At 41.4% G+C, this 20,964-nt stretch overlaps 1 protein-coding gene across 1 annotated transcript; it reads right to left on the bottom strand.

Moving 5' to 3' along the window:
• Positions 1 to 3,902: 3,902 nt before the first annotated feature.
• Positions 3,903 to 18,902, bottom strand: kpna6 (karyopherin alpha 6 (importin alpha 7)). Its single transcript, XM_027133796.2, has 14 exons — positions 18,746 to 18,902; positions 15,017 to 15,150; positions 14,697 to 14,792; positions 14,435 to 14,534; positions 13,676 to 13,770; positions 13,458 to 13,589; positions 12,084 to 12,172; positions 11,837 to 11,936; positions 11,361 to 11,524; positions 11,183 to 11,261; positions 10,937 to 11,062; positions 10,704 to 10,831; positions 9,622 to 9,800; positions 3,903 to 8,800 (listed from the first exon to the last, which is right to left on the bottom strand). The coding sequence occupies exons 1-14, from the start codon at positions 18,747 to 18,749 to the stop codon at positions 8,613 to 8,615; spliced, it is 1,614 nt and encodes a 537-aa protein (XP_026989597.1). The 5' UTR covers positions 18,750 to 18,902; the 3' UTR covers positions 3,903 to 8,612.
• Between the last annotated feature and the right edge of the window lie 2,062 nt (positions 18,903 to 20,964).

Genomic DNA, 20,964 nt, shown 5'->3' on the forward strand with positions numbered 1-20,964 from the left:
TGTCTTGCAGGCCTTTCCACAATGATGCAGGATTGTTAGCTGAAAACCTGCTTTTCAGCTTTGCAGAGTAGCTTCTTTTGTCTATTCTGATCTCTTTTGTCAGTAGGTTGGATAAATGAATGAGGAGAATTCCTGTGGTGAATAAAAAGGTTTAAAGTTTATGAACAGTGACTCCGAGTTTGGGCTGCATTACTTATTCAGTTATTCAGCAGTGTGACATCTGTGACCAACGATCGTTAATGTAGAAGCAGATTCCGCCGTCTTTAATTTTACCAGATAGCACTGCTACGTGATCCGCTCTGTGTAAGCGGAACCTTGAGAGAAGTAATCCACTGTCTGGGATTGAGTGACTGAGACAAGTTTCAGTAAAACAGAGAGCAGTGGAGCATGCAAAGTCTTTGTTTGTTTGTTGGCTAAAAAAAACAAAATGAAGACTTTGGAGTGGCCTAGTCAAAGTCCTGACCTGAATCCTATTGAGATGCCACGGCACGACCTTAAAAAGGTGGTTCATGCTCAATGTGGCTGACTTACAACAATTCTGCAAAGATGAGTGGACCAAAATTCCTCCACACTGCTGCAACAGACTCATTGCAAGTTATTGAAAACGCTTGATTGCAGTTCTTGCTGCTAAGGGTGGCCCAACCAGTTATTAGGTTTAGGGGCAAACACTTTTTCACACAGGGCCGTGTAAGTTTGGATTTTGTTTTCCCTTAGTAAAAAAAAAACAACCTTCATTTAAAAACTGCATGTTGTGTTTACTTGTGTGATCTTTGACTAATATTGAAATTTGTTTGATAATCTGAAACATTAGTGTGACAAACAAGCACAAAAAGAAAAAAATCAGGAAGGGGGCCAACACTTTTCCCACACCATTGTAGACCGTGTAGGATAAATGCTGCAGAAGATGGACATAAGAACAGAATGGTAGTTAACAGTATACAGTGCCTTGCAAAAGTATTCGGCCCCCTTGAACTTTGCGACCTTTTGCCACATTTCAGGCTTCAAACATAATGATATGAAACTGTAATTTTTTTGTGAATAATCAACAACAAGTGGGACACAATCATGAATTGGAATGAAATTTATTGGACATTTCAAACTTTTTTAACAAATCAAAAACTGAAAAATTGGGCGTGCAAAATTATTCAGTCCCTTTACTTTCAGTGCAGCAAACTCTCTCCAGAAGTTCAGTGAGGATCTCTGAATGATCCAATGTTGACCTAAATGACTAATGATGATAAATAGAATCCACCTGTGTGTAATCAAGTCTCCGTATAAATGCACCTGCACTGTGATAGTCTCAGAGGTCCGTTTAAAGTGCAGAGAGCATCATGAAGAACAAGGAACACACCAGGCAGGTCCGAGATACTGTTGTGGAGAAGTTTAAAGCCGGATTTGGATACAAAAAGATTTCCCAAGCTTTAAACATCCCGAGGAGCACTGTGCAAGCGATAATATTGAAATGGAAGGAGTATCAGACCACTGCAAATCTACCAAGACCTGGCCATCCCTCTAAACTTTCAGCTCATACAAGGAGAAGACTGATCAGAGATGCAGCCAAGAGGCCCATGATCACGCTGGATGAACTGCAGAGATCTACAGCTGAGGTGGGAGACTCTGTCCATAGGACAACAATCAGTCGTATACTGCACAAATCTGGCCTTTATGGAAGAGTGGCAAGAAGAAAGCCATTTCTTAAAGATATCCATAAAAAGTGTCGTTTAAAGTTTGCCACAAGCCACCTGGGAGACACACCAAACATGTGGAAGAAGGTGCTCTGGTCAGATGAAACCAAAATTGAACTTTTTGGCAACAATGCAAAACGTTATGTTTGGCGTAAAAGCAACACCGCTCATCACCCTGAACACACAATCCCCACTGTCAAACATGGTGGTGGCAGCATCATGGTTTGGGCCTGCTTTTCTTCAGTAGGGACAGGGAAGATGGTTAAAATTGAAGATGGCACAAACGCTCTCCATCCAACCTCACTGAGCTCGAGCTGTTCTGCAAGGAGGAATGGGCAAAAATTTCAGTCTTTCGATGTGCAAAACTGATCGAGACATACCCCAAGCGACTTGCAGCTTAATCGCAGCAAAAGGTGGCGCTACAAAGTATTAACTTAAGGGGGCCGAATAATTTTGCATGCCCAATTTTTCAGTTTTTGATTTGTTAAGGTTTGAAATATCCAATAAATTTCGTTCTACTTCATGATTGTGTCCCACTTGTTGTTGATTCTTCACAAAAAAATTATAGTTTCATATCATTGTTTGAAGCCTGAAATGTGGCAAAAGGTCGCAAAGTTCAAGGGGGCCGAATACTTTCGCAAGGCACTGTATGTTCCGATACAAACTGACTCCCACTGGAAGCTCTGCCCCCTTCACTTGACTCTTCACTAAACTTTTGGTGCTTTCGTCTCGGGCGATTTTTTTATCATGATAGACGTGGTCCTGTTTTCTGTCCAGGTAAAGAGAATGGAGAATATCATTAATGTAAAATAAACATTAAACACAAACATAGTTAACCTGTTAGCTATATCGAATTCTCTAAAAGTTTCTTAGAGAATTTTTCTAAATTGGTCAAAATACAAACAAATTAAATAGACATACAATAGGATAAGTTCACACCATAACCATACTGATCATCAAAAAGTGATTCCCAATAAACAATAATTCCCAAGACCAGTCGATGATTCCCATTGTTTGCCCCACCTTCAAGCCTTTTTTTAATATCTTTTAATTTCTTTGTTAGTTTTAATGTAATTTTAACTTCTCTTGTAATATTTACATTTAACACAAATCAGCTATTCCATGCACAAGCATTTCCTTTCTGTCCATTTTTTTAAGACTCATATCTGATTTCTTATAGAAAACATATTTTGTAAAATATCTTTGTGCTGCCATGAGCAAAGACTATTACTTAGAAACTATTATTTTCAATTTCGGAAGAATATCTATTTTAATCTAAATTTCCTCAGGAAATCTCTCATGTTAACGCTGATTAATCAAACGATCGCAACAATTCAATGAATATGCACTTGAGGACTTCTAGGGGCTCGTTAATATTTTGATCATTAAAAACTGAATAAAGGTGATGTTTTGTTCCACCAGAATGGTATACTGGCTTGTTGCTTGTTTTTTAGAGATGTAAACATTTTTAAGTTACGTGTACACTGTTAGCTAATTTTACAATTACTCTTTCGTTAAAAACGTTAAGAAAAAAATAAATCCCTACATTTATTGATAGTTTGTAGATCTGAACTAAGACCAGAGAATTTTTTTTTTAACTTCTAAGAATCTGGTATTTTCCAGGTTTCGAAAATTTAGTTATAGACGCATTTATAATAAAGTCGTGGCCTAATGGTTAGAGTCTGACTCCTAACCCTAAGGTTGTGGGTTCAAGTCTCGGGCCGGCCACGACTGAGGTGCCCTTGAGCAAGGCACCGAACCCCCCAACTGCTCCCCGGGCGCCGCAGCATAAATGGCTGCTCACTGCTCCGGGTGTGTGTTCACGGTGTGTGTGTGTGCACTTTGGATGGGTTAAATGCAGAGAACGAATTCTGAGTATGGGTCACCATACTTAGCCGTATGTCACGAAAAAAAAAAAAATATATATATATTTTTTTTCTTGCCTAGACAGTTTGTAAAACTGTACTCCCCATGCAGCTACACATTATTCCTACATTTACATGTGTAATCCTCGTTGCTTTAAACCATGATTATTCACTTGCCTGTCCGTTTATATTCCAGATGTATGCCTGCTTTAGAGACATATTTAAAATAATGACTATTTGATTAGACAAAATATTCAAGATATTTGTTTCTTTTCCCATAAACAAAAGTGAATCAGACAAAACAGAAGAGTAATAACATTTGCATGCACAAAGAAAAAACCCAAACAAACAGTGCAATATTTGTCTTTCTTTATTTTTATTTTTTTGCATGTTATTTGCATTCTGAACAAACCTTTTAAATCTCCTTAAAACATTTGTACAGTATCGTTAAATGTACATGTTCATGTGTGTCGCTCATTCATACGGTCGGTAAAGTCAAGTCAGTCACAGTATGAGATGGTAAATAGTTGGCAAAAGGAGACGACAGAAAACAGATCTATAAATACCTTTAAAATAAAAAGGAATCGCAGGATCAGGACACCAAACTTCACCAGGGTCAAATGAACAGATTGACAATTTTAATAAGAATAAACATGTAGCATTGTAAACATATGAGTTTGCCTTTTCATTGTATTTTTTAGATATATATACGTTTTTTTTTTTTTTTTAATATACTTGTATTTAATGATACAGCCAAGCATTAGGCTTTGGATTTGGAGGAGACAAAAAGTCTCGAAGATATAATCATCTACAAGATCTAGGACGGAAGACCAGAAAGCCTCGACTGTACATAATGTGGCCTTTAGCAATTTTTGCACTTCTTGGAAGTCAGTGTTTAATCAGGGTGAGCATCAGGAAATTGTGCCAACAATTACAACAATAACAACAACAACAACAACGACGACAAGTCCAGAACAGGTCCGCAGAATTTTCTGATTGAAATGCAACTTGTATTGATTTTTTTTTAAACATCTGAAGCCCTGATCTGATAATCTCTCTAAAGGACGTGCTTCAGCCTGAACTGAAACTAGGTATATTCCCTGCACATGGTGAATTTTGGAGCGGTTTCTACAGGCAATTGATCCACCTGCGTTTCTTCCCTGAAAGTGAAACCTGTTTGAACTGAATTGTCTTCAGTGACTGAGAAGACCAGATTACTTAGACACTGCTGTAGAATTCGATACCGAAACTGTAGAAATGCAAGCAACCGCGACACAGAGCCGCAGGAAACAAGATAAAAAAACAAAAACTATGCTATTTGGATCTCAGTATGAAAGGGTACTTTTTTTTTTTTTTTTAATTTTATTAATGTTATGAAAGCAAAGAAATAGGGGGGAAAATTTTTGATTAAAAATGCAAATTAGTCCAGCATAATTTAAATTAAATTAGCATTTAAATTTCTTTTTCTTTCTTTCTTTTTATTTATTTTTTTTTCAGTTTACCAATTTGGTGTACAAACAGCAGACGGTCACATGTCTACAGAAACTACTTGAGAGAATGTAACCTCTTAATGTGATTACTAGAAAGATATGAAAAATAACAAGAGCAGCAACATCGGCACAAATATGTGCACATTCAAGTAAATAAAGAAATGAAGAAGAATTTTTTTTTTAATCAGACGAATCGATATACATCATCAGCCACCAGTCTTCGTTGGTCTGATTGGCACTTTAGTGAAAAGGAGTGCTTTTTTTTTTTTGTTTTTTTTTTTGTTGTTGAAATCAATATATATTTTTTTTCGGTATCATGATCCACTACGTAGCCCCGCCCACTCTAGCCCCACCCATCCCACCCCCTCCACCAAAACGTGTACGCATAGCTGCAGAATCCCTTTAAGTACGACAGGTACAGGGTCAAATGTTTCTCTTTTCTCCCCTAACAAAAGACGCACAGAAAGATCCGAGAGCAGATAAATGCTCTGATGTATCCCTGTGCTTCGGCCGTTCCCGGAGCTCAATCGGCGTTTTACGGGAAAATAAATCATACTACATCTCTGTTGATAAATTGTGCTGTTTGTCAAAGCAACAGCTGAATCCACGGTTTGATAAAAATGACTCAAATAGAACGAGTTTCGAAAAAAATCTACACTTAAGAAAAAAATCCACCCTGAAAAACGCTAAACGCGGGTCTAAAGATATCTGATGGAGAAGTCGTGGTTGTGGAGGTCACAGGGAGTCATCGCTGTTACAGGTGTTTAAGAAAGCTTTTACTCGTGCTGTGTTTATTTTGTGTCCGACTGAACAGAACCGATCTGATTTGTATGAATGACCAAGATGACGGTGGAGGAGATTCACAAACTATACACAAGCTAGTTATTTCTAGACTGTCAGTAATGTACTGAGCGCAGCTCTGTGTCCTCTACGCTTGGGTGAATTTGATGATTACACGACAGCGCGGTTAATCTGTTGTTGATCAATTTAGTTAAATATAGGGCACTCGGCTAGTCCACGATCTGAGAGACGATGGGCGCGATGGTGAAGTCGGAGCTCTGGAAGGTCTGATCAGAGTGAACGGAGGACGAGGCGAGAGATGCACAGACTAAATCAGTAAAGCGTCGCTGCATCAGGCAGGTAAAGATTCAACTCCTGCTGTTTCACCATCGGGTAATTTTGGGTAGGAAACAAAGCGAAACCAGGCAGAAGCGTAAACTCGCCGGATGGCACTGAAGATGTAATCATAACGACGAGCACAAATTCAATCAGGGTGGATTTTTCCATCGAGTTGTTGTAAAGATGAGTAGAATTGCGATACTGTAAACTGCGTTGTAAAAAAAATGTGTGTTTTTCTTCTTTTAAACAAATGCTGAATGCCACGCTATGGGAAACGGCTAACATTTTCATGCACTAAGCTCAATGGCAAAACAAGCAGAGCTGAACCACTAAAAGAGAGAGAGAAAAAAAAACAACCACGAGCAAAGATTTCACAACGCGACACTAACTACGGATCAAAAGCTTTCGTTTCCTTTACTTTGTAATCCACTAACTTCTGCTAGAAACTGTTCTCATGCTCGGACGTCTACGTCGATTTTGCCTTTATGGAATGCAGTCGTTCACCAGAGGATTCGATCTCGTGTGTACCGATAAGGTGACAGGAAATTAACTGACATGAGGAGAAAAAAAAAAAGTGTCTGATTTTTTTTCCAGTTAATTTTTATGAATTACAGAGGGGAGAAAAAAAATAATAAACCTCTGGTGAATGGCAGCACAGTTCTGGTAAATAAAGTTTCAGGCATGATTTTTATTCATATTCAGCTAAAGTAAAAAGAAAAAACAAAAAAAACAAACACTCACGTACGCTAGCACGTCGTCCTGGACACCGATCATGCATTACACCGAAACATGGATGACACGCACGTGTTAAATAGGTCTGCATACGTATAGCACACACTCGTGTAAACTACATTTACCATACTAGGATGTCGCTACCAGGTTACAATCGAAAAAGACCTTCCCGCTGCATCACAGAACATCAGTCAGTCGCTGTCTCGCACGCCGTTCTCGATCCTTCGCTCAGTTGTCCACGCGTACGTTAACGCACGAGTCAGTGGTCAGTGTAGTGAACACAGAGGAGAAAAATGCTTTGTATATTTGAAAATATTTGAATTTTCTTCGTACACGTACATGCTGCGTGGAGACCTGCCGTGAATGACGTACGAATGAAAATGAACAGTGAAGTCAGAAAAGCTGTGGAAGAAAGTTCTAGAAGCAGTTTTCTCCTTCGTGTTATTTTGTGTGCGTGTGTATTTTTCATCTACAGGTTAGCCAATAGATATAGATATATATATATATATCCCTTGCCAAACTCCGTGCCAACCTGCCAGTACAACTTAATAACTAATTAAACAAATACCTTTAAAGAAAAAGACCACAAAAAAACAAAAACCCAAGCAACAGGGAGCATAAGGTCGAGTGCAATCGTGAAAATACTTGCTGATGGAAGGAATAAAACTGAAACGAAAACTGTTAATAGAATAATGCAAGAATGAAAACCATGCAACTCTGAGAGAAAGATCTTGACACAGTCTGCATCACCGTCTTAGTAACAGAGCGGAAAGAAGGGGGGAAAAAAAAACACCAACAACAGAAAACCAAACCCCCAAAAACTTCAAGGGAAAGCAGAACGGCGGTGTTGGTGTGTAACCCAAAACACACACACACACACGCACGTGCACACACACAAACCTAAGGATTTGTGCTAAAGCCTTGTGAAACACCAGTCCTATGCAATGCACTCTTCTTCTATAATGAATAAAACACATGGGATTTGCAAAATCTAAAGGTTTTCAGATCACCGCACACCACAAAACAGTAGACGACTAATTATTCTGCCTTTCAAAAAAAAAAAAAAAAAAAATACCACTACACCTTTGAACTAGAGGTTTTAAACACTGAATAGGAATTTTCAGAGCTTAACTCCCAAACCAAAACGGTAAAGATCATAAACAGAAGGAGAGCGAGAGAGAAAAATACAAGTGCTATTCTAAAGTGCACAAAAAAAAAAGCCTCTAACTTCTTTCGACGTGTCTTCCGACGGCGATCTACGGTCGTCTTGGTATGAAGCCACGCCTATGAAACCCTCACGAGCTCATGGCTTTCCAAAGGCCTGTGCACGTGGGGTTAAAAACCGAGACAAATGAAAGCAGAGGAAAACACCGGGGTTATGAGATGCTGATGGGAATGTGTGCCCAATAAGGTAGCTTTAGAACCGGAAAAGAATTTATATAGATATATATATAAATATTTTTTATCCAATATGTAAGTGGCACTACTTAAATTAAGACAGAATAAAATGAAATAAAAACCCAGCTCCTGAAGTCTCGTATGAGGGAAAACAGTGGTAAAGTTCATCAGCAAGCAGTGCGCTTCCTTTCAGGTCGGTTTAGTTTTAAATCTGCTTGTATGGCTGCGCTGAGGGCACATGAGATACAGCCTGCAGTACAGATTACGGGCACGGGAAGGACCTGGACGCGTCGTACGGAGCCTAAAAGGGTGTCGGAGGTGGATTAGAGCTGGAAGCCCTCCATGGGGGCCTCCTGCTGAGGGAAAAGATACTGCTGCTGGTTCTCGTCCACCTGTGGAGCCAGAGCGGCGTCTTCCTCCTCCACACCGAAGTAGTGCTCGATGAGATCGAAGGCCTTCTGGTAGATCTCCTGGTTCTCATGGCTCTGTAGGAACTCAATTTTGTCCAGACCTGAAGGGAAAGACAAAACACCCAGCTTCTAATAAACGGATTAGGATTTTACATGGCAATACTCTGATCTCTCCATCACGGAAATGAACACAGAATCGAGCAGATATTGTATATATATGATATTCGGGGGAATCGCGCGATCTTTCTTAAATTACAGCAGATGCCTGGCTGCTGCGTTTCCTCTGTACGGCGAACGTCGTTTGCTCATCACCTTATCGGACAGTTAGGTGTTGCAGCTAAACAGACACAGCCCTGATTAATTCGGTTTGTAGTTACAATAGTAGTGTTGATCTAACTGGCTTCTTCGACGAGTCGGAATGTCCCTTGTAGTGCAGGCTTTTAATCTACTTTCTCACATCTAGCGATTTTATCTCTGCGAGTCTCCAGTCGCTGTGCTACGTGGTCGTTGTGGACGTGTTCCTAATACTGGTTGCCATAGTAACAGTGTTTATCAGTGAGTGGTGTGACTAGTACTGAAATGAAACATTCTGGGGGGAGATTTGGTGTTTGTATATAAACTTCAGCAGTGTACATCTCAGAGATGAGGGACTCGAGTCATATGACGACTCGAGCCAGACTTAGGTCACAAATATTAAAAAAGACTTCATGACTTGAGACTTACTTGTGACTTGCACGTGTGTGACTTACTCCCACCTATCATACCATACGAGATAAAGAAGAAACAGTGGGACCCTGTACTGACTTTCCTCCCAGTGTTATTCGCTGAACGAATGAAGTCCAGTGGCTTGGTGTGTGAATGTCGCATTAGGCTGCAGCCCAGCATGTACCTAAGGATAATGGGAACACTGGGAACACATTACCATAGGCCTCCTCTATGAGACTGCAGTAAGGATTGAGGCCGCTGCAGTTCTGTTTGGCTTCCTGCTCTCCCAGCCTCAGAATATTCTCCAGTCCGTTCAGAGCGACCTGCACGATCTTAGAGTCCATCACCGTCAACAGATCGCACAGGGGCTTAATGCAGCCCAAATTCACTAGATACCTACAGAGAGAAAAAGCAAGACGACAAACAGAGGCATGCGAAAGGCACGTTAGAGCACTGATGTTATGTAATAAAACGTTATGCAACAGATGAATGATCACAGATTGACATTTCCTCATCTATACACTGTATAACACATTGTTACACACACTAATGCCACGTTATTTCTGACTTTAAATAGGAATATAGTGCAGTGTTTAGGTCTAGTCTGCTCCTCTGTGTTGTTCTCTTGTTGTGACACCAAATTCCCCCTTAGGGATTAATAAGTACTCTGCTCCACTCTACACATGCACTATTATCAAGTCCAGCTATTCGGTTACAGGGAAGAGGACTTCAGCTGATTATTCAGAAACGAACGCGTTTTGTTCTCCGATCGACACCAAAAGGCTGAAAATGACCTTTAAAACCTGGCAGTGCTGAGGTCTGTATGCTCGCTGGCGTTTTGCGTGCGTTTTTCACGGATGTCGAGGAGGTTGTTATTTTCCAGTCTTGTCATTTCTTCTTCGATAACGTATGTGCAATTAAACTCTTGTTAAACATATTAAACTCCTGTGCAGAGGAGCCAGAATCTAATGCATGTACTGCTCCGGTGGTAGAAAGCGTGTGCACGTCGTATTCAGATTAAAGCGTTAAAGCTTAATGCTAATTCTTAAAGCATTATTCTAGACAAAGCGTTATTGCGACATGTTTGAGTTCTACAGATATTCGCTTTGCACACTACAAGACTGAAATGAATGAGCTTTTGTTAGGGGAAAAGTGCTGCAGTAAGATCACGCTGCTAAAATCTCTTTTAGGAAATCGGCTGATGATCGAGCGCTTGTTTCAGCATCTCGCTCTTTCTCTAAGTGGATAAACACCAGGAAAAGATGGAGCAGGTCAATTTAGAGTGTTATGGATTCCTACCGGATTTGCTCGGGTGTGCCTCCTGACGTAGCGTTAGTTATGGCCCATGCTGCTTCTTTCCTGGTGCGAAACTCGGCTTTCTGGAGGATTTCGATCAGCACGGGGAAGATGTTTGCATCGATGACCGTCTAAAGAGAGAAAACAGGTTTAGGCATCGGCTAGGGATACTTTTTATAGTCCACTGGTGCATTCATCTATCCATCCATCCATCCATCCAGGTGAGGTGTGTGTACCTGTATCTGAGCTCGGTTTCCTGCTGTGATGTTGGAGATGGTCCAGCAGGCTTCCTTCCTGATAGATTCCTTTGCACTACTGAGCAGGTGAAGGAGGCATGGTAGAGCTGAGCAGTTCAGTACCACCTTAAACAAAGACGAGTGAGTGAGAGAGAGAGAGAGAGAGAGAGAGAGAGAGAGAGAGAGAGAGAGTTAGTGTCAATATTTCATCACTTTCCCCAACAACAAACCACTTTCCCCTCTTACTTGTGTTTGAATGTCATCTCCAGTGACGATATTTCCGACGGCTCTTAAAGCCGGAGAAGCTACTTTATAATCTGAATGCCTGGAAAAAACGAGGGAAAGCAGAACCGCGTCATGTCTCTTAACGTAGTACTTTAACGTGCTGAAAAGACAGCAAATAAAGACGCGAATAAAGTCTCACATGAGCAGTTCTACGAGTCTCCTGCAGACTCCGGAGTCGATCACTGCCTGGATCTTCTCGTTGGGTCCGTCTGAGAGGTAGGACAAAGCCCAGCATGCGTCGGCCAACAGATCGGGATCGCTGCTGAACAGCAGGCGGGACAGTACGGGCAGACACTGAGACACCTGCAGCATGCACAAGAAAAAAAAAAACAACAACAACAGAAAAATAAACTAGTCTCCTCCAATAACCATGAAACTGAAACACACAAAAGGTTAAACAAACCGGATTTAGCAAATGAACTTTCTCGACTTGGTGAGTAACTGTTAGTAAATACCGGAGGTTTTCAAAGTGATGCGTCGTGTTTAGGAACGTTTACAGAAATTCTCCATGTAGATACTACATCAGATATTTAATTGGGCAGCACGTACAGCATGTCAGAATAGTGGAATAGTTACTTCTTTGAAACAATGAGGGGAAAAAAACCCCAAACAAACCTTTTCAAAGTCAGGAGGTGGGCTTTTGCCTCTGCACAGGTTAGAGAGCGCCCACACGGCGTTCCTGGTCATCGTGAGTCGAGTCGATTTGGTCAGCAGCCTGATCGAGGACCAAAAAAAATCAAAAATCAAAACAGCAATTAGGATAGAATTAAAATAAAGGCTTTTAAATTGTCCATAAAACAGTAACTCAGCAAGATACAATCTTTAAAATGTGTTGATTGGGCTGTAAAGTAACAGCACTCACGTTAACAGTGGAGGAAGGATATCGCAGTTCAGTACGAAGTCTCTGCACATGGCACTGTCTCCTGCAATGTTCCCTAATGCCCACACCGCCTGAAAGCAACACGGAGCAATGACGTGAGAGGCAGAAATCGTTCGTATCATCCTCTTTTACCTTAATGCTTGAATTCAAACATGTTTGTTTTTAAGCAGACAGATATGACCATTAAAAAGCTTAAAGCTTTTCACACCTTCGCTGCTGGAAGTCTTACCGACGTTTGTGTGTCGTTCCACAAAAAAGCAAGATGTGACTAAATGCATGCATCCACAAACCCTGACGGTGTTGGGCCACGGGTCAAATGATTTGATTTCTCTCCGATTTATTTTTCCGATTATGTGCCGAGAAAAAAATAAGAAAGCAACGAGGTTTTTTTTTGTTACCAGGCAGAGATTCCACAGCCCTGCCTTTTTGTTACCCTGGCTGTCTTTTAGCGTTATCTGTTAGCCCAGAGATACTGTGCTGTGTGTCGTGCAATAAATCTTTTCTGAACACAGAATTCTGGGTGAAAACAAATTGTTTCATGTAGTAGATAAAAAGTAGTCAATCATCTAGAAATATCTGAACAGCTTTCTTCAGTTTTTTCCCCCCTTTCGCTTTCCAACACTGCTGATAAACAGCACCACAGAACGCTTTCGGTTAGCTCATGAGAACTATAAATACAGCGGGAAACAAACAAACAAAAAATTCATTCACCATTCTCCATTCACACGTACGATTCTATCGCTTGTAAATCGTTTTCTGGCTAAAATTAATTGTTCTGGAGGGAGATGTGTTGTTTGTGTATAAAATGTCTCAGTGTATATCTGTGGCATGTAATAGGAGATAAAAGCAGCAGCAACATTTGTTAAAGTTCATCGTCCACTGATCTCCCTCATCACCAAGGCGTCTCTAACGTGGCGATAGGCCGCTATTTTGTATTGTGTGAAAATCCTTAAATCGCTCCAGAGCCAGTCGCTGAGATTACATTCTGATGTTTGATATGAACCTTAACTGAAGTTCTTGACCTCTGTCTGCATGGCGTTGTGTGTTACGCTGCGCTGTTCCTATTAAAGTGACCGACGAGTGGAGTCTTCTCTTTGAAAGGTGAACAAACCCATTAGAACATTAATTAGTGTTGGACAAAGCCCGAGAGAAATGTATTCCCATGCTTTAGGTTTCACATTTATCCCAAACCTAATTTGCAACTCATTTGAATATGATTAAGGGAATTAATTTAGCTCTTGTAGCTTTACTGGAGCACGTCGAACTAATGCCGTACTGACTGATACGAACGCTGACGGTGAGGATGTCACCCGAACACCTCCGTCGTCGACACTTCGTCGTTTACAATCTCGGTACCTGTTCCTGGACGTCCTCGAACTCGGAGTTGAGCAGCTGGATGAACACCGGCACGGCGCCCGCCTCGATCACGAATTTGGTCTGTTGAGACGTTCCTGAGGCGATGTTGGTCAGTGCCCATGCTGCTTCGAACTGCACAGAAAAGCCGACGTTAACACGGTAAGCGAAGACGGCGACGAAGTGACGAGAATCAAGGTTTGCTTTTTTTTTTTTTTTACCTGTAATGTGCTATCAGTGCTTTTTTCAAGGAACTCTACAAATCTGTTTACGACTCCTGGAGTGCTGATGACCTCGTCGATGGGTGGGTTCGGTTCTGTGGAACAACAAACGGGTATTGCTCGGTTTGGCAAATGCTCAAGAACGGGCAAACTTAAACAAACAAACAAGGGGAAAACTAAAAGAAGACGAGGCATGCTGGTATAGGAAAATAGTCAGTGATGAGGTCATGTGATCTACCACCATGACTAGATTACTTTTCCTACAAGAGCACACGCTTAAAATAGATCTAAGGACGTGTACTTTTTATCCGTTTAGTGTTGCGTTCGCTATTATGCAGCATCCACAGATATTATTTTCCTTTTTTGAGAGGTTAATGAGAGGAAACAAATTCGGCTAATCATGCTAACAAGAAAATCTAAAAGCAGAAAGTCCTGAAGACTTTTCAGTGGTGGGAGGAAAGAAAACAAACAAACAAGAAAAACTTTAGCGCTTTAGCTCTGAATGTTACAAAGCAGACACTGGAGACTCCTTCCAAAAATGTTAAACAGGAAAATGAAGGGGGGGGGGGGGGGGGGAAGAGAGATAACAACCAAAGCAACCAACTTGACATGGTTCCTCACGATAACGTGTCAGAACAAGCGCTTAAATATCAACCTAGGACTTGATGTCAAAACTGCTTGCCAACCTACACCTCAGTGACCAATCAAAGTCAAGAACCCGTCCTCGCTCTTGACTACAAATACGTTCGCATTGGATACCTTTGGACAGCAGTTTTCTGAATTTCTGAGTGGTAACCAGCAGCAGTTCAGGATCGTCTGAGAAGAGCATTTCCACCATGTCTCTCGTTATGACTCCTTCCTGGAAAATAAATAAACAAATCAGTGCACCGCATCCTGACATGACTGGACTTGTAACTGAATGATAAACCAGCAGCTATTAAAACAGTTATGCTCATAAATAAAGTAGTACTGTAGGTTTAGCACATTAACAGGCGTTATGATAGTAACGGCTCGGTCTTACTGATGCTGTGCTGGAGCTGACGTAAGCGTCCATGAGAGGGCTGTCGAACATTCCTCCTTCCTCGTTCAGCAACTCCACGTTTCTCCTCTTAAACAGCTGCAGAGAGCACAGTGAGTATCAGTTGCCTGAAAACACTACAGAGAACAGCTTACTCTCTCGAAACTTGACACATTTTTGACGCTTCTCAGAGATCAATGACAAACAAAACATGAGACACCGGATTGCCAGGTAGAAGGAAACCCCCCCAGAGGAACCCCCAGAGGATTTGCTCCTCGTTCTATTCTAATACCTGTGAGACAGGACTAAGGAAAAACGTTTACCTGCTGTTCTCTTTTCTGTTTCCTCAGCTGAATGCCTTCCTCTTCTCGTCTCCGGCGCATCTCCTCCAGGTTAAGAGCTTTGTTCTTGTAGCGGTTCATCCTGTAGTTATCCTTCGCAGGACTCGCTGACGGTTCTGACGAATAAGAGGGAAAAAAAATAAAAAATAACACGCGAGCTTAATCTCAAGCGCATGATCTCTGGTGGACACGACAAAAAAAAAAAAAAAGACAAATAAACTCATTCATGAAAGCAATTTGTACAACATGAACCTAATACTGTGAAAGTTAGTACTGATCAGTCGTAAGCATTTTATAAATTCTAATAACGCGATATAAAACTTTAATATCCTTCTAAAAACAATTCCTTAAACAAATCCTAAAAAGATCAGGAATATATCACCGCTGAAGACATGAAAGCTGCAAGTGAAAGTGGAAGTGCTTCAGTCGCATGGTGATATTTTGCTTAGAAAAGCGGTAACTCTAGAAACGCGACCTCTGTGCAAATCATGTCAACTGGTATGTAGTGCTGCTGCAGAAGGAACACAACAATCCTTCATTACCACTCGAGGAAGCGGTACAAAGAGCAGTGAGCATTAATAGTCTGGAAAGCCGGTTCTGAACGAGCTCTGCACTGTGTTTGGGTGAAAAACATCAGGTCTAATGCAACACTGCGCGCGCTTCCACTCCCCGACTGCGCGCGCTTCCACTCCCCGACTGCGCGCGCTTCCACTCCCCGACTGCGCGCGCTTCCACTCCCCGACTGCGCGCGCTTCCACTCCCCGACTGCGCGCGCTTCCACTCCCCGACTGCGCGCGCTTCCACTCCCCGACTGCGCGCGCTTCCACTCCCCGACTGCGCGCGCTTCCACTCCCCGACTGCGCGCGCTTCCACTCCCCGACTGCGCGCGCTTCCACTCCCCGACTGCGCGCGCTTCCACTCCCCGACTGCGCGCAGGTTACTTTCTGGTATAGACACTGGACTAAAAACAATAAAGCTGTAAGTTTAAAGCCCAGCATCAGCAAACGGTCACTGTTCAGGCCTTCAGCAAAGCCTTTAACCCTCATCTACAGTACTGCAAATGATAGAAATGTAAAAACAACCTTTCATTTCTGCAAGTCACTTGAAAAAAATCTTCTGCCAAAAGTCATATGTAAAGTCAAGACGGTAAACAAATCTTCCCCAAAATTTCTTAAACACAGAGAACACAGCACTGGAGCTCAATACATAATTAGACCATCAACTGCCTTTGTGTATAAAAGCCTGCTTCTATTTTTTCTTTTTGTTTTATCGTTTGAAATATGTAAAATCTCTCATTCCCAACAGCTCTGTCCTTGGATCGTGACCAAAAAAAAGAGACCTGCAGCCCAAATTATTCTATTACACAGCATATTTGATTCATTTCCTGCAGTTGAGTTCATTCTGTATCGATTCACCTTCTCACACTGCAGCTGAATCACGTCGAGTCATCCTCGTTCAGTCTCTGTAAATTTGCAATTATCCCTTTTCCCTTCCATGTGGTCCATTTCTGTGTAGAAAATTACACAGACCAAAATGACTCCGAATGCTGTGAGAAAGCAACCTGACTCTGAATCAAATCGGTGAACCAATTCCAGCCCAACATAGATGGAAATAATTTAAACTTTGTAGAGTTTATATCATTTCCATGCGAACATCAGATATGTAGAGCATTTTATAGCAACTGCCTTATTTATAAAGTCCAACCCGCTACATTTTCACAAAAGGAATTTGACCTCAGTGAAACAGGAAGTCATGGATGACCACTTAAGACACATCGAGTGAATGTAAAACAAAAGAAACAGGTTTGTTTAACATTTCTAGAGCTGCCAACAGATTTCCGGAGATGTTTCTTTGTAAAATAAACATAAATAATGCTTTATCAAGGGTGCCAATATTTCTAGAGCTGCCCATATCCCTCACTGGTCCCAGACTCTGAATGTCTAAAAGACCGGAATGACTCAGCACATTCCTGTTCTCTAACTCCAGCTTCTAACTCGCCTGCTTAGTCATCTTCCTAAGAGACGGAGGAGGGTGAGAACGCTTTCCATGTGCTACAAATTTAGTTTTCTAATAAAGCATGTGCTCGGTGAGTGCAACATTACAGTTATACATCACATGCGCCTCCAAAATAGCAGCATGCCGTGTGCCTTAGTCACCGGAGCCACGTTGGTAGCGTCAGCCTCGAAAACAGAGACTCGGCTCCAGGAGGAAAAGATAACGTCCGTCCTGATGCATGAATTCTTTGAATTCTCAAATCTGATTGGTTAGAAGAGGTTGGTTAGTTCTCTATAACACAACTGACAGTATGGCCAGCTAAATGGCCATCAGAACGTGTCCCGAATGACATTAGACACTATACACGCTTCTCTCAAGTGTAAGGGATGTATTTTGTCTAATTTCGAAAGAGGAGAATCTTCCTAAAAGATTTTGATCCCAGCGTCAGGTTGCTCCGCCCCTCTTCGTAAGCAAAGCCGTGACGGCAGAGTGCATGCAGTGTCCAACATTCCACACTTGTTTTTTTTCTTTTATTAGGTAGGATAAGTGCGATTCTTTTCACTGTGGGATTTTCATTGTGAATACACTACTTACACAATGTTTCTACTACACGATGAAGCATAATAGTTTGTTCCAGCACTAATGTTGCGCTGCCATGCATCACACTACCTTGTCCTGTTGATGATTTGGAAACTGATCTGTTTGATCAGAATGAACACATGATGAGGGACTAAAGTGCTGCCGCATCACTTCAGGATACATCAGGACACAGCGAACGTAACAGCGACGTTCGTTTTTTTATAAGTTTTTTATCTTTACGGCAACGACGATTTGTGACCCTGAGTTTCAGAGATGAGAGACTCTGGGTTTAACAGAACCCACAGATTTGACTAGCGACGTTTTGACAACAGATACGAGGGACGGTTCTGCGCTCGATCTCATCACTCCTACATCACAAGGAATTGAAATGACCTACTACTGACCTGACTAGAAGGTCATGAGTTCGAATCCCAGCTCCACCTGAAGGTTATTGCCCTTAACCCTTAATTGCTCAGTTGTATAAAATGAAAAATTGTAAGTCACTCAGGATCAGGGTGTCTGCTAAATGCCAGAAATGTAATGAAACGTCAAGCAAAATCAGGTTAAGAAAAGTTATGATGATGAAGATGATGATGATAAGAATTGTAAAACAACATCCCATACGAAGTGTCTTCTTCGGCTTAAAAACATTGACTGGTTTGTTACAAAGCTAACAGCTAATCAGGAATAACAATGCTAACAGCTAAACCCATTTAGAGACTTTAGATTCTGCATCTTTTCCAATATAGTTTCAAATACGAACTAATGTATTAAAATAACCGTAGTATTAAAAATATCGACAAATTGCGGCGAGAAAAAAGCCCCATCGTAACTATCCAATATTATGCTAGCTAGCTAACCTAACGCAACACAAGGGCTGTAATCCAACTCACCCCTCCATCCCTACATAGGGTCACTACTTAGGGAACGAGACTACAGCCTCGCGCGCGCTATGTAGTGAACGTCGTGTTCTACACGGAAACATTTGAGATTCTACCGAACTGCGACTGCTCGCTAACTAGCGCTAGCCGTGTCTGCTAATGAGGCGGCTAAAGTGAGCTAGCTAACGGACGTTTACAGGTAAACGGGCCACAGAAAACAACAAAACATATCCACAACCAGATCACATAGACTTACCCATCTTGCTGACTTTACAAAATAAGTAGTTTGGACGCCCTGTAATGATGTAAAGGAAATAATCTTCGCTCCCTCAGGGTCTTCAAGAAATCGCTCCCCACAAACAATATGTCGGAGATCTACGAAGCGCTGGAAAGGACAAACTTAACGAAACGAGTAACAGGGAAACAACTTTGCGCATGTGCGATTTAATTGCGGCGTGTAACACTGTGCGATAATGTAAATCGTTTCGGATTCTATATTTAACCAGGGGCGATTCTAGGATTTCATCTTTAGGGGGGTTTAGCCCTCAGTGAGAATTTAAAACAAGAAGAGTTTTATATTATATATTATATGTAGGCCTATAAGTAAGCCAAAAGTTATGCTATTATTTAAAATGGCTCTTGGATCAAACTGATAAATAATTTTCTTTCCCATAGAAAACACGTCCTGCATTTTAACGTATTTTTTATTTTTGAAAGTAAAAATTATACTTATAGTTTTAGGGTGGCTGAGATCACAGACAGGGGGGCTGGAGTCACCCTGAAAAAGGTCTAGAACCTCCTCTGTATTTAACCAAAGTCAATTTGCCCTGACACCGTGCAATAATATGCAGTGGAACACATAGACATATGTAGTCTAGATATAGACATGTGTAGTCTGCATTTTAATCATACTCAGGAACAATTCTGCCAACCAAAGCAAAGCTGATGCCTACCCCTGGAGTATAACCACGTATACCAGAAACAATAATGTTTGTGTTCGGAACATTGATTCCGATTTTGATCCCATCAAGATTCCTGCTATCCCATGAACAATATTGAATACCCCAGGAACATTCCTGCTATCCCATGAACAATATTGAATACCCCAGGAACATTCCTGCTATCCCATGAACAATATTGCCTACCTCAGGAACATTCCTGCTATCTCATGAACAACACTGCCTACCCCAGGAACATTCCTGCTATCCAATGAACAACACTGCCTACCCCAGGAACATTCCTGCTATCCAATGAACAATATTGCCTACCCCAGGAAAATCCCTACTATCCCATGAACAATTTTGCCTACCCCAGGAAAATCCCAACTATCCCATGAACAATATTGCCTACCCCATGGAACATTCCTGCTATCCCATGAACAACACTGCCTACCCCAGGAACATTCCTGCTATCCAATGAACAATATTGCCTACCCAGGAAAATCCCTACTATCTCATGAACAATTTTGCCTACCCCAGGAACATTCCTGCTATCCCATGAACAATTTTGCCTACCCCAGGAACATTCCTGCTATCCCATGAACAATATTGCCTACCCCAGGAACATTCCTGTTATCCTATGAATACTGTCTACCCAGGAACATTCCTGCTATCCAATGAACACATTCCTGCTATCCCATGAACAATATTGCCTACCCCAGGAAAATCCCTACGGTTCCATGAACAATATTGCCTACACCAGGAACATTCCTACTCTCCCATGAACAATAATGCCTAACCCAGGAAAATTCCTGCTATCCCATGAACAATACTGCCTACCCCTGGTACATTGCTACCTATCATGGGAACTACTGATAGTTAATAATATTCCTGGGATATTGACTCTATATCCCGATGCCACAATACTAGTCTTCCAGGGAACACTACTACCTATCCTACAAAGATTACTGCTTATTCCTGGAACATTGTTTCCTATCCTGGGATCATTGCTGCTTGTCCTTGAATACAATCAGTCAATGATACACTCATCCAAAGCATTAGATTCACACAGTCACATGATTAAGAATTGTGAAGGTTAGAAATATTAATCAACAAGTTTTGGAGTGCAGTGAAAAATTTGTGTCATATGGACGCCTTCACTAAGCTTTGTTATACATCCACTGGGGGGCGCCGTTGTATAAGCTCAGAGAAATACAATCACTATATCACTCTTCAGACTATACTTACTCTACTGAGAAATTTTTGTTAGAAGACTTTGCTACTGTAAATGTGCATGCTTTGAAATTTGTAGAAAACAAATGGTTGTGAGATGGAACAGAAGGGAGGTGTAGGCTATTGTAGGGTATTCATACTTGCAGGAAATTATACTGCAGATTAAAGCATTTTCTGCTGCAGTTTCCATGTGATTCCTAATTTAAAGTCCCATCAAGCTTGATCTTGTGTAGCTCAGCAGTTTTATAAGATGGAAGATCCACGTTTAGCTATTTGTCAATGCTAGACACAAAAGTCTGAGACC

Source organism: Tachysurus fulvidraco, chromosome 7, assembly GCF_022655615.1.
Source record: "Tachysurus fulvidraco isolate hzauxx_2018 chromosome 7, HZAU_PFXX_2.0, whole genome shotgun sequence".
Lineage (NCBI taxonomy): Eukaryota > Metazoa > Chordata > Actinopteri > Siluriformes > Bagridae > Tachysurus > Tachysurus fulvidraco.

Coding starts and splice junctions, on each gene's coding strand:
- kpna6 (XM_027133796.2), bottom strand. Junction 11,525..11,836: donor CACCTCCTGACTTTGAAAAG/GTTTGTTTGGGG, acceptor TGCATGCTGCAG/GTGTCTCAGTGTCTGCCCGT. Junction 11,262..11,360: donor AGACTCGTAGAACTGCTCAT/GTGAGACTTTAT, acceptor CGTTTTTTCCAG/GCATTCAGATTATAAAGTAG.